At 40.8% G+C, this 14,843-nt stretch overlaps 1 protein-coding gene across 4 annotated transcripts in view; it reads left to right on the top strand.

The window, feature by feature from the left end:
* The window catches only part of SIPA1L2 (signal induced proliferation associated 1 like 2), a 364,597-nt gene that overhangs the window by 336,165 nt on the left and 13,589 nt on the right, over positions 1–14,843 (top strand). For all 4 annotated transcript variants that reach the window (XM_075203505.1, XM_075203506.1, XM_075203503.1 and 1 more), the window contains 2 exons: positions 4,594–4,722; positions 13,655–13,778. In XM_075203505.1, the coding sequence (XP_075059606.1) occupies positions 4,594–4,722; positions 13,655–13,778 (253 nt within the window). The remainder of the gene's footprint in view (positions 1–4,593; positions 4,723–13,654; positions 13,779–14,843) is intronic.

Raw genomic sequence — 14,843 nt, 5'->3', positions numbered from 1 at the left:
TGGAAGGCCTAAGACAATCGGACTTGTCGTAACTGGAAGAATTAAAAACGAAATTTCTTCATGGTGTAGTACACCAATCTGAAGGGTTACTGGAGACGTACTCTGGGTGATGAGACCATTGATGAGGCGTGATCTATCTATAGCCGTCACAGTAATGGGTGTTTTTAAAGTGATCACTGGTAGGGACCATTGATTCACTAGTGATTTAGAAATGAAATTTCCTGCTGCTCCGGAATCAATCAATGCCTGTGACTCAAAGGATTTGGTAGCAAAGGAAATCGTAACATCAAAAGCGCAGACTTTAGATTTCATAGACAATGGAGAGGACTCCAGGGACCCTAACTTCACCTCTCCAGAACTAGTTAGGGCCTGGCATTTCCCGATCTCTTAGGGCAAGAGCTGAGCATATGCGTGGAATCAGCACAATAGATACAGAGTCTATTCTTTACTCTTCGTTTCCTTTCCTCTGAAGATAATTTGGAACGTCCTATCTCCATGGGAATCACAGAGGATGGAGCTGGACGAAATTGAGGGTTTAAACGAAGAGGTGCTTTGACAGCTGTTGTTTTCTCAGACTCTCTTTCACGAAATCTCATATCTACACGATGGCAAAGAGAGATCAAATCTTCTAGTGACGAAGGAAGCTCTTGGGTAGTCAGTGCATCTTTAATTTTATCGGAAAGCCCCTGCCAGAAGGCGGCAACTAATGCTTCAGTGTTCCACTGAAGTTCAGAGGCTAAGATCCTAAATTGAATGACATACTGTCCTACTGTATGGGAGCCTTGTCGCAAACGAAGAATGCTGGAAGCAGCGGAGGTCACACGACCTGGTTCATCGAACACACTTCGGAACGTGGAAATGAATTTGGCACTATCTTGTAGAATTGGATCGTTTCTTTCCCACAGGGGGGAGGCCCAAGCCAGGGCTTGTCCCGAAAACAATGAGATAAGATAGGCCACTCTGGAACGATGGGTAGAAAAATTTTGAGGTTGGAGTTCAAAATGGACTGAACATTGGTTAAGGAAACCTCTACAAGTTTTGGGGTCCCCGTCATATTTTGACGGAGTAGGCAGGTGAAGCGTAGGAGCTGTAGACACCTGGGATGGCACTGGGGAAACGGAGGAAAGCACAGGAGCTTCAATATTAGCTGTCACAGTCTGTCCAGATGTTCCTTGGGAGGTTAATGATTGGTAACATTGAAGTAACAGCTGTTGGCGAGCATCCTGTTGCTCCACACGGCTGACCAGATGCTGCAGCATCTCTTTAGCGGTAGGTTCCGTATCTGGGTCTGTCATGGCCTGATCTTACTGTCACGGGCACTAGGAGTCTTTACCCAGGGATCACCAGGTGATAGGCTTACCAGAGCAGTATAGGTGGTAATATGGTACTCTGGTAGCAGGGTGATCACGGAACAGGAAATAGCAGATGATGAGATGCTCAGGAAAGTCTATGACTAGCAGCACTGGCAATATGGAGGTAGTAATACACGAGGAACTGTATGGACAAAGGACACGTGAAGGTAGTCAGTGGTCTGCGGTAGCAAGTTGTACCACTGCTATAGTGAGGAGGAATGTCCAACAGAAACGAGGAGGTGATGAGAGTCAGCGGTCTGCGGATAGCAAGTTGTACCGCTGTCTGAGTGAAGGAATGGAATCCAAGTGGAGGTATCCGGGGAGTCAGTGGTCTGCGTTAGCAAGTTGTACCACTGCTATGTGAGAGGATACTGGAGCAGGTGAAACTGGAAACAGGAGTCAGTGGTCTGCCACTAGCAAGTTGTACCACTGAATATATATGTGAGGAGGTGCACGGGGAGAGACTGCAACACAATATATACACGGGCACCTTGACCTTGATCCACAGTAATATGCACAATATAAATGTATAAATGACTGAACAACACTGCCAATATAGAAAGTCTCTTGAAGTAATCCAGCATGAGATAACACAGTCAATGATGGCAATAGACTCAGCGGATAGTACACTCCAGAGGAGAACCAACACAGTCCAGCAAGGTATGCAATACACAGCACAGTCAATGGGAAGTATGCATACCGTGGTTCAGGAGAAGGCAGTCAGACAGAAGTGCAGAGATACCTGAACGGCAGGAGGCCGGCAGGATGCAAAGTCCCTGGATGGGTGAAGCGGTGGTCTAGCAGGTGCAGCGCACAGGTAGGTAGACCAGCAGGGAACCCAGGAAGGCGTGGAGAGCGGATCAGCAGTAGATGGATGCGTAGCGCTGAGAAGTAACAGCAGCGGGTCTCTGCGGGAACACGGAGGTAGCCAATAGCAACCAGCAGGTGCAGTAACGATGGGACACCAGAGCAGAGTTGAACTGAAACAGTTGATCACGGAGAGTAGCGGGTAGCAATAGTGGCAGCAGACTCCAGGAAACACGGGAGAGTTGCAGGTTGAAGCCTGTAGTGCACGGAGGCAGCGGATAGAAATCAGCGGGCAGTCACAATCATGAACAGGTGAGTGGATGTGAATGAAAGACTGTAGTGCACGGAGGCAGCGGATAGGCATCAGCTAACAGTCCCAATGATACAAGGTGGAGTTGAAGTGCTTAGAAGACTGTAGTGCACGGAGGCAGCGGATAGGAATCAGCTCACAGTCACGATGATGCAGTAGATGGTAGAAGTGGTATGGGAACCACAGTAGGAGAAATGGTTTGGAAACCACAGAGGTAGAAGTGGTTTGGAAACCACAGGAATCAGCTGGGCTGAATAAACGAGGAAACACAGGAACACCTTCAGAGACTCATGGGGAATGAGACTCCAAGATCAGGCAATGTGGTGGTGACCACAGGTGCTTAATATAGGGAGGTTGCCTGATCTGCCAATTAAGTTAAAGGGGTATACACTGAAGTATAGAAAAGGGCTGCGCATGCGCAGACCCTCAGGATGGTGGACGGCCACGGTTCCTAAATGTCCGGGAAGAGGCACTCACGGTCCGGTGAGTGACACAGCTGACATACATACACTTCAGTCAACCGGATTGCATTCATTTACCAGGAGAGTGCAGTTTCAAGTTACACTATCTATATGCATTTGACTTTTTATTTGCTAACACTTACCTACCTAGCTAATGGTCTATTCAGCAGATCTATATTATGTGCTTTATTGTCAGGATCTAAATAGACATTTCTCTGTTTATGACCATCTGGATAGTGGTGTCAATATCAGTGCACTGATCATACATATCTATTTTTCTATGTGTATATATATATATATATATATATATATATATATATATATATATATATCTACTATATAAATGCCTAGTGGCGTGTGTGGGGGAAAAAAACCAAGCTGCAGCGCCACCTGCTGGGCAGAGTTATACACTGACCTATATATTTCTTGAAGGAGAAGTGACAGTTGGGAGTGGTTGGTGGTTCCCGGGGGTGACAGTGGGGAGTTTTTAACACCTTAAGTAGCTTGATGAAGGATGTGGCGATGAAGATGAAGGATGAGGTGATGGAGAAAAATGATGAGGTGGTGACATGTGCACAAAACCACGTTAAAAAAGGGCGCTTGCATCGGGAAGTAACGCTCTTCCCCTGAGGAGGCCTAGACTAGGCCCAAATGCATGACAAGAACCTTTTTAACACCTTAAGTAGCTTGATTTGACTAGAATGCATGAGTATCATGCACGGGTTAACTTGTGTATATATATATATATATATATATATATATATATATATATATATATATACATTTTTACTGTGTTTGTATTTTTGTGTTTTATATTGTATATTTATGATTGCATCTTTAATAGATTTACTTAATCATCAAATTTCACAGATTCATCAATCGGTGGGTGGTGTTTTGAGTTTCCAGGCTGTCATTTGTTTTTTATTGGTTTGAAATTTGAGATCCCACAGGTTCTGTACAGCAGCAGGTACTGAATCACTAGCTGTCCGATCTAATGGGGTTCATAGTTTCTCTGCGCCAGGAATTTTTGGAGTTTTTTTCCAGAATGAGTAACCCTTTTGAATCTGGAAACACTGACATACAACCAATCTACAATGTCTCTACTCTTGGCTGATTTAGCAATTAGTAAATTCTACAGCATTAGTAAGATGTTGTATCTATTGAAAGTATTTTTCAAAATAATTTGACTGACTTAATTTTGTAGAGATGGCTCAAATATGAAGCCAAGAACAAGAATAATGTGACATATAACTATTTGCAGTTTAGTAAAGGACTTCCACTAGCTATAAATCCCTGTCTGTCTGATCATTAAGCAGTCTGACACAGGACAATAGGACTTGCTGTTGTCTGCCTTGGGACTTCATAGAATTGTACCAAAGGTACTGGATATTGTATATAAAGAGAACCGTGATTAATCTTTGTTAGCTAGTGTTCCGAGTATCTCACCAGTTTTTTAGTCAGGGAAGATTTATTTTTAATCAGTCTCCTAGCGGAGGTAGAATTTATTTTCTGCTTGATTTTGTTTGACCCTTAAATGGCCAGTGTACCCACAATTCGGATTGCCTGATGAAACAAAAATGAAATACTAATTATAATTTTAACAACTTTTCTGACTGGCTACTGCAACTATATATTTAAATTGTGTGTTTTTCTTTTTACCTAGATGACTGGTTTTCTGATGGGTCCCTCTCAGATAAGTCAAAATTCAATGATCCGGGTTTAATGCCTACTCCAGACTTAGTTACAGGCTTGGACTGGTCACATCTTGTTAATGCTGCTCGAGTCTTTGAAGGTATTGCTGAATTTTCCCACATTTTATTCTTTATAGAGATTGTTGTTAATCTTTGGCTTGCAACGGTGCACTGCTGAATCTTAACTAAAATCTATAACATATGTTTAATCACCAATTCTTGGTTTCACATGTGAAATTAAACTAACACAATGAAACAAAGAAATAGTTTAAACTTAATTATAATAGTTGTAACTTAGTATAGAGTACTGATTGCAACCAAAATGAATTTCAAATCAGCCACAGGAGGTAAAACGGTGTCCACTTATGCACAGAGAAGCAGACAGCATGCTGTCTATCTCTTAATAGCTGAGATCCACTAGACTCTCCTAGATGTTCGCTGACTCTGGCTGAGGAGAGATGTTAGCACTGAAACGATTGTTAAACTACAAGAATGATAGGTCACACCTCAAATAGTACTGACCAAACTGTTTCTTTTATATTCTTGCGTGCCTGAAAAGTAATTTTACATTTAAGTCAGAGTTTGGATTCCATGACAAGGACCCACAAAACGGCAGGCAAAACACTTAAGATTGTATTTATCAAAGTTCTTTAAGTCAATGTTAACTTAACAATTCCTTCTGCCACATGTTATCAATTTTTGTTCAAGTTATTTACCAAATCAAAATAGCCAACTGGAAAGTTGGATAGAATTTTTATAGTCAGCACCTAGGGATTTTCACATTGAAACAAGCACACTGATACCTCCCAATCTTGTATTTTTAATAAAGAAAGATTGTAATCATTTAAAGGACTTTCAACTTTAACAGCATCATCACCACCTATTTATATAGCGCCACTAATTTTGGAGCGCTGTACATAGAACTCACTCACATCAGTCCCTACCCCATTGGAGCTTATAGTCTAAATTTCCTTACACACATCATCATCATCATCATTTATTTATATAGCGCAAACATATTCCATAGCGCTTACACATAGAGACTAGGGTCAGTTTGATAGCAGTCAATTAACCTAATAGTATCCATTTGCATATAATGTTTGTGATATTGATTTATGGGATAACACTTTCTCTAACTTGCAACAACTAAGTGAAGATATCAGGAAGACTGCAAGCTACACATTTAGCAGACAGTCAAGTTTTGAAAAAAGACAGTGGAGGTCATTATGAGGTACATCCGATGCACACTGCACAGAATCTTGATTTTGCCTCGGTGTGCCTTGATGGTTTCTCAAACACACATCAACGTACATGCTGCACTCCACACTCTCTACAAAGTAAAATTGCCTTGATGTGCAGAGAAACAGTAAAATATTTAGAAGTTGCATTGTGTAAAAGTGTTAATGTTACATCAAAATCCAATCCCCTATCCATTTAGTACAGGCCCTTTCAATTAAATAAACCTTTCAGTTGTTTTTCTGAAATACTGCTTAGTTTATCCTTATTTATGGTGTTAAGAATCGTGAGAGTGAGGGAACATTGGGACTGTTTTTTTTATCTGTGTCATTATTTTGTGTGTGAATTTATATATGACACTGGTTGGAGACCACCTAGAAAAGCATCTTTCTGTCGAAGGCTGGTAGAGTTTTGGTCTTACACTTTTTGACAAAAGTAATAGGCTGTTGAAATCATGAACTTAATTTACAACGAACACAGTGTTTTAAACTAGTTGAATTATAACAGATTATTTTCCATTTTGTAGATCTATTTTGTTATGTGAGGTGTTCAGACTTTTCAAACTTAAATATTCTTTGTTAACCATGATCTATAACTCATTGTGGAATCTGATTTCAAAATATAAACTGTTTTTCCTTCTGCACACACTCACCCAAACAATGCAGGGGAAGGTAGCAGTATTCTAAGTTACTAAGGGTGAGTGAGGAGAAAGCTAACTCTATTCTAAATATTTTAAAGCATTTTACCATTTTATCATTTAAGTAGAAATTGACTTTGAATCAAAGTTACTTCATATGTTGGTAAAGTGACATTAAGAAATTAAAACAATTTACTAAACAGTTTCAGTTTGTCTTTTACATTTTTAGGGTGATTTTGAGTTTGAAAATAAAACAATATATTGTCTACATATAGCCTATTTAGAAGCCTTGTATGTTTGTATTAGAGGGGTGATTTAGAGTGTAAGTTTGTAGTTAGGGAACAAGTTAGTGTTATTTCCTTCTTTAGAGATTACTGTGATGGGGTCATTAGAGAGCCACAGGCTATAGTAGCACCTTCTGCAACATAATTAACATACTCAATTAAAAAAGAGGCTAATGTGGGATAGAAAAAATGATAATAAATTAAGGGCATCCCATCTAGTCCTGGACACTTCTTCATTGGGGTTTATTTATTAGTCTATTCTAAGTCTTCTAAGGTAATGTTTTCTTCCCCCACGAGACAGGCAACTGCTTTTGAAACACAGTGGTGAAGCCCCTCCGAGAGTGATGCAAGCTACTTAACAACCTTTACAAGGAAGCAAATCAAAGTCAAAGTCATTGATGGTCAGTGGTCAGCAACAAGCAGCCAATCGCTAGGCTGCCTGTTGCTGTATGAGCACCCACAATACTGTGCAGCAGACAGGAAGCAGGAAATATTCACTTCCTGTCTGCTGATCTAAGGAGAGGAGCGACACTGGCCAGCACAACTACAGGTAAGTGAAGGGGCTGCCAGGAAGGAAGGGGGGGGGTTCTGCCATACAAATCTATAGGGAGGGAGAGGGGGGGGATCTGCCATAAAAATCTAGAGAGAGGGGGGATATGCCATACAAATCTATAGGGAGGGAGAGGGGGGGCGATCTGCCATACAAATCTATAGGGAGGCTGCAGAGGTGGGAGGTGAGGAAAATAGCTGTATGGGGGAGGTAAAGAAAATGGCTGTGGGGGGAGGGATGCAGGGTGGGAGGTAAAGAAAATGGCTGCAGGGGGGATTAAAGAAAATGGCTGCAGGGGGTTAAGGAAAATGGTTTCAGGGGGGGTTCAGGAAAATGGCTGCAAGGAGGGGGGAAAGGATGCAGATTGGGAGGAAAGGAAAATTGCTGCAGAGGGGATAAGTAAAATGGCTATGAGGGGAATGGGTGCAATGTGGGAGGTAATGATAATGGCTGCAGGGGTACAATGGCTGTAGGAGGGGGTAAGGAAAATGGCTGCAGGGGGGTAGTGAAAATGGCTGCAGGGGGGTATTTAAAAAAAATAGAGCAGCTTTTGGGGGCATAATCTCATGATTGTGTGGCGGTTACATGGATGCTCTCTGTGGTCTCAGCAATCACTAGAATACTAAATATTAGTGAGATGGGACTGGTAGAGGTTTGTATTTGATTAACCACAAATGTTCAGATATTGCCTATATATGCCTGTACAATGGGGTACTTTAAGCTAGACATAATGGAGTGTTTTGTTTTAACTAAAGGGCCTAATCATTCAGAGTTTGTTAACATTTTGCATTATAATAAATGTTTGCATTTTCAAAACAGGACCCCAACTTTCCAGAAGCCAGCGAGAGGATAACAAAGCTGCAAGAGAGAAGAGCAAGATAACTACGGAACAGTCTCTAACTTTAAATCACAATCACTATTAGACTCCCTCAAGCGTCAATCAACTTTTAGATGGCAACCGGATAGGCTTGAATACCAAGGAATCTATTTAACAGGTCAATATAGTCAACGGTATGCTGCTAACTTCCCTCAGCTTTTGAACTCACTTAAACGAGATCTCAAGAAATGGTATAGCCTGTACATCTCATGGCTGGGTCGTATAACGGGCGGCAAAAATGAATTTACCGCCACGGATTCTTTACTTTTTTCAGGCGCTACCTATACGAGTTCCATTACTTGCGCTAAAGACCCTGCAGAAGCAAATTGCTCGGTTTATCTGGGCAGGAAAGTGACCCCGCGTACAAGCCCGCACACTTCATCACCGAACCTCAGAAGGAGTATTAGGCATCCCAAATATCTCTAAATATTACATCACTGCACACCTAACCCAACTAGTCTTATTTCACTCTCCATCTGGTACGAGGTTATGGGTTGACATAGAAGCCAACCTTATGCACCTTCTCTCACCCTATACTCTCTTATGAATAGCAATCAAACACCGGCCGCCACTCTCCTCACTTCCACCCACTACTGGCTTTTCACTCCAGATATGGGACTGCTGTACCCGAACATTTTACCTGTTAGCACATCACGAAGTTATGTTCCCACTGTGGAACAACCCAGCCTTCCTCCCTGGACAACAACAATCCTTTTCTCAGCTCTGGTCCTCATATGGATACAGGTTCTTGACAGACATAGCTCCTTTGCATATTTTCCTTGAATTCGCGGACCTTCAACGACAAAACGACATTCCTCATAACAGCTTTTACCAATACCACCAGCTGAGACATTTGTATCATTCAATTTCAGCATTTAAAACTATTTATCAACTCACACCTTTAGAATCCTTCTGTGAAAACAAATTACCCCCTACTGGTTTAATTTCAACATTTTACAGCCTTTTGGTGGCATTTCGTCAACCCGACAAAGATTGGTATGAGCTTAAGTGGGAGGAAGACCTTGAAGAGGTATTAGAGGTGGAGGAATGGGCCAGGATTAGAGCACGTGTCACCAAGAGCTCTATATGTGTGAAGACCAAGGAGAATGCATATAAGTTACTTTATAGATGGTATTTGGTCCCCACCCTCCTAAAAGCCATTTATCCTGACTCTAACTTAAGCTGGAGGGCCTGTGGACAAGAGGGTTCATTTCATCACATATGGTGGTCATGCCCTAAGATGGTGGGATTCTGGTAAAAATCTAAATCTAATTCCTAGAGTCACCACACTACAAATTCCCCCCTGTCCTTCCTACTCACTCCTACACAGAATTGACCCAGACATTGGCAAACATACAGCAGCACTTGTGGGCCATCTCCTTAACGCCACTAAGTGTGCAGTGGCAGCAAATTGGAAAAAATCGGAACCCCCTACTTTAGCTGAAATCATTAACAGAATATGGCAGACTTATTGTTGTGAGCATATCACAAGTATAGTAAATGATCAGCCCATTAAGTTCCAAAATGCCTTGGCTTGCCATCTACGGAACAGATCAACCGAGGACCAATTACAATAGAGAACGATACTGTGACTTCGGTTGCAAATGGTATACTGAACATTTGGCAGACAACAGGATGCCGGGCTGAGCTTCCCTCCCCTTCTACACACCCCCCCCCCTCCTTTTTTCTTCTCTCTCTTTTTTCCATCCTCATCTGTTATTTAGCATTATAACAATGTTCTTAATAGTTTACTTTTAGTAACAAATTGCTTGATTTACAGTGTAACCTGTATGCTATTAAAACTAAAAAACTCTCAATAAAATATACTTTAAAAAAAAAAGGGAAGATCAAGAACACGGAAGAGAAGAGACAATGTCTAAATTTGAATGCTGGAGAATACTCCTGATTATTAATCTTCAGGAGTATTCCTATACACCTATATACTCGGGGGGCTGTAGCCATATTAGCCTTATTAGCCTTTTATAGTTGTTGTTGATTCCTGATTGGAGACTACAGCCAGCTGGGCAGAAGCAGCACTCTGAGTTGCTGAGATTGATCAGGTGACTATATCTAAGATGGCAGCTCCCATGGACTGGTTATGGAAGGAATCTGAAATGGAGACTATTATCACCTGATTGGCTGAAAGGAATCATGTGACTGAATTTGAGATGGCCGATACTCTGATTCTAAAGGGATATCTGGAGTGGAGACAGACTTGACAGCATCTTACAGAGGGTTCTGAAACTAGCAGAGCCTGAGGACTGCAGGGACAACTTGGAAAGACAGCAAAGAGGTAAGTGACAGAACCTGAGAGCCTGGTGTGTGACAGTACCCCCCCTTTTGAGGGTGGACCCTGGACACCTCTTGGGCTTCAAAGGGAATTTTACATGGAAGACACGGACCAAGCGTGGAGTATATACATCAGTGGCTTTAATCCAGGCTCGTTCTTCTGGGCCCTCACCCCTCTAATCAATAAAGTACTGAAGATGATATAACGAATCCATGAAACGAGTATGCTTTCCACTTCATAATCGACTCCTCGTTGAGTTTGGATTTTAGGAGGCTTAGGGAGTGCAATATGAAACCTATTCAGAACCAAAGGTTTCAACAAGGATATGTGGAAGGAATTTGGGATTCGTAGATATGGAGGAAGTTTGAGTTTGTAAGCTACTGGGTTGATGACTCTCTCTATGGGAAATGGACCAATGTAGCGAGGGGCACATTTCATGGAAGGTACCTTAAGACTCTGGACTCTATCCCCTGTTTTGAGACTGGGTATTGCTCGATGTTTGCAATCAGCAATTTTTTGGTAATTAGGGGAGTCCTTTAACAGGGTAGAATGGACTTCCTTCTATATTGTAGAGAACTGATGTAAGCAGCAGGTACAATGTCAGAAGGAAGAGGCTGGAGCTCAGTTATACTGGGATGAAGACCATAGACTGTAAAAAAGGGTGTAGACCCAGAGAAGGAGTGGTACTGATTATTGTGGGAGAATTCTGCCCATGGTAAGAGTTATTTCCAGTTGTCTTGTGAAGATGAGATAAATATGGGAAGAAAAGTTTCTAAATCCTGATTCACCCTTTCAGTTTGGCTATTTGGTTGGGGATGATAAGCAGACGAAATCTTGAGCTTCACTTGAAGAGCTGAACACAAAGACTGCAGAACTTGGCCACGAACTGGAACCCACAATCAGAGATTTTTTCTGAAGGCAAGCCATGAAGCCTGACACTCTCCTGAATAAACAATTGAGCCAGCTTTGGAGTGGAAGATAGTCCAGTGAAAGGAACAATATGGGCCATCTTGGAGAACCTGTCACCTACAACCCAGATAGTGTTGAACCAATTAGAAACTGGTAGATCAGTAATGAAGTCCAAAGACAGATAAATCCAGAGTTGGGGAGGAATTGACAATAATTGAAGTTGGTCGGCAAGTGTCTGGCGAGATATTTTATGTTGAGCACACCTGGAACAGGAAGCTATGAATTTTTGGATGTCCTGCTTGAGAGTAGGCCACCAATAGGATCTTTGGAGAAATTTGAAAGTCTTCTGAACACCAGAAGTGCTGGAGCTATGAAACTTTTTCCCACAGGCGGGGTAGGAATAATATTGGTGGTAGAAAAGAACGCATGATCATTGATGGAACGTTTTTGGGTGAGGCAAAGATCCTCATCTTGAGCCATGGAATGAGAAAGAGCATTGGACTTACAATTTTGGGACCCCGGCCAGTAGGTTACTTTGAAGTCAAACCTGGAAAAGAACAAGGCCCATCTAGCTTGTCTTGAATTGAGACACTGGGCTGACTTTAGGTACAGAATGTTTTTATGATCTGTGATGACAGAGATGGGATATTTGGCAGCTTCCAACAAATGTCTCCATTCTTCCTAAGCCAACTTAATGGCTAATAATTCTTGATCTCCTATAGAGTAGTTTTTCTCGTCCGCCAGAAATTTGCGAGAAAAATAGCCACAGGGATGAAGGTATCCATCTTCAAAACGTTGAGATAAAACAGCACCTACACCTACTGCAGAAACATCCACTGCCAGGATGAAAAGTCGGGATTAATCAGGCTGGCGAAGAACTAGAGCTGAAATGAAGAGTTGTTTAATGCAATGGAAAGCTGCTTTAGCATCTTCAGTTGGAGCGATCGGAGCCCCCTTTTGGTAAGGGCTGTGATAGGAGCCACATGAGTGGAGACATTTTCAATGAATTTTCTGTATTAGTTCATGAAACCAAGAAATCGTTGGACTGCCTTGAGAGTGGTTGGAATAGGCCAGTTGAGAATCTTATTGAGCTTCTCTGGGTTGGTCTGTAAGTCAGTACCAGAAATAATATAACCTAAAAATGAGATGGATGGCACTTCAAAGGTGCATTTCTCCAGTTTACAAAAGAAAGAACCTCCTTGACATGGGCACGATGTGATTCCAAATTATTGTAGAATATAAGAATGTCGTCCAGGAAGATGACAACTGTTTTGTAGAGGAGGTCACAGAAAATTTTGTTGACATAATGCTGGAATACCCCTGGGGCATTACTAAATCCGAATGGCATGATGGCATGACTATGTAGTCGTAGTGCCCATCACTAGTGTTAAAAGCGGTCTTCCATTTGCCCCCTGCATGAATTCAAATTAAATTGTAAGCCCCTCTTAAATCTAATTTGGTGAAGATGGTGGCTCCTCTGACACGATCAACAATTCCATGCTTAGGTGCAAAGGATAATGATTTTTGATTGTAATATCGTTCAAACCTCTATAGTAAATGCAGTGTATTCCGATTGAAGTAAAAGGAGGCACTTGCATTTGAAGTCAGTCAGCATGGGGACAGTGATATTCCTGAATTTAAAGTGGCAATGTCACCAGTCGCCGCATTTACAATCTAATTTAAGGGTCAGGGATAGGATTAGGGTTAGGGATAAGGTTAAGGTTAGAATTACAATTAGAATGAAGGCTTTTACATTATACACGCGTGACTGGTGGCATTGCCGCTTTAAATTCAGAAATATCACGTGCCCCATGCTGACTGACGTCAGATGCAAGTGCCGGCTTTTACTTCAATCGGAATACATTGCACCAGTGTCGGTGATGTACTGAGTCTTTTTTATCTTAAGTCTGCATTTGCCGATTATCGCCATTCTTGAAATCGTAATTATTTTGTAGGTATGTACTGTGTCGCAATATTCACCATCGTTAACATGTACCCCACCCATTCAGATGTAGATCATAAGGTTCTGTTCTTCATAGACTAACTTCACAGTTTCTTTCAGATCCTGACTCACAAAGGAAGATCTTGAGCCTGTATGTGATCACAACTGTTATCTTGATATTTTCAGGATCGCCATTGCATATGCTGCTCTGAAATATTTTTGGCGCTTGTTTTGCATGGCTTGTTAAAGGTTTGGTCATTCATATCATAATGTTGTTTCTTTGTTTTTTTTGTTGTTTTTTATTACAGATCAAGGAGTGGAATCATTTTGCACTTTGAATGATATTCAATGTGAAGATGGTTTTAAAGGATCTCAAGAATTATCTCTGTGCTCCAACTCTGTAAATGACAAAGATTTTGGTGATTCTGCTGGGTAGGTAAATCAGACTTCAATATTTTAAACTGAATCTACATGTAACCATCAATAATTCATATTCAAATAATGTAACAAACAAGACAAACTACTGGACGATTAGATAAACATTTATTTTAAAAGATGCTTTTGGAAAATTGTGAAAATGCATTGAAATGTGCTGTCAATATATCACATTTAATAACTCAACATTTTTTCTTTTGCCATGTTTTGTGTATAAGTTATTGCTGATACATTGCCTAAGCCATTACTGGCACTTTGTTTGCCCTAAGCTATTACTGGTATATTTTTCTTTTTAACAGGAGAGAGAAATGTTTGTAATATACTTTCTTAATGCAAGCTTATACTTTTATATTGAGGCATTTTTTTTGCAGTCAATGCATATTTCTCCACACTACGATGATCTTATGTTACCAACATCATATGTATATAAATAAATATTAGCTTCTTAGTGTTGTGCCAATTACTTTATATTATTTATGTCAAATTGACATAATTTGCAGTGTGATATATGCAATTATACTTATAGCACATACTCCTATTTGCATAATTGTTGAATTTATATTGACATTCATAAGAAGATACATACATATTTATGTTATGTTGTATATGTATTTTATTGGATTTTCATCAAAGAGAATATATTACAAAATAAACATATACATGAAGAAAAAAGTAGCACGCTTTTATTATGACATGAAAAAGATAACAGCAGTAAACTAACAATTAATAAAAATATATCTTAATGACAAAAAGGAATTTCAACTTCAGCAAGTTGTCAGGACTCAGTGTGGCAGAATCAATTAGCCGCGATGTTCCAAGGAACATTGTGGCTGCGTATTCTTACCGTTTATACGTCTCTGTAGGGTGCGGATATTTCACACCCAAAAAATGTTGAGGAGTGTCTTGCGGCCGTTCCAGGACAATTTGTACAATTGAATCTGCCTTACAGTGTAGGAACCAATTGCACTTTCATCTTAAACCCAAAAAAATTAGGGCTCTAGCAGCAGGAGTACCAAACTAATTAGTTTTGGGTGGCGTTCACCAAGTTATAATAAAATGCGA

The sequence above is a fragment of the Mixophyes fleayi genome, chromosome 3 (genome assembly GCF_038048845.1).
Source record: "Mixophyes fleayi isolate aMixFle1 chromosome 3, aMixFle1.hap1, whole genome shotgun sequence".
Taxonomy (NCBI): Eukaryota; Metazoa; Chordata; class Amphibia; order Anura; family Limnodynastidae; genus Mixophyes; species Mixophyes fleayi.
The sequence above is the reverse complement of the archived record's forward strand: the minus strand, read 5'-3'. Positions and strand labels throughout refer to the sequence as shown.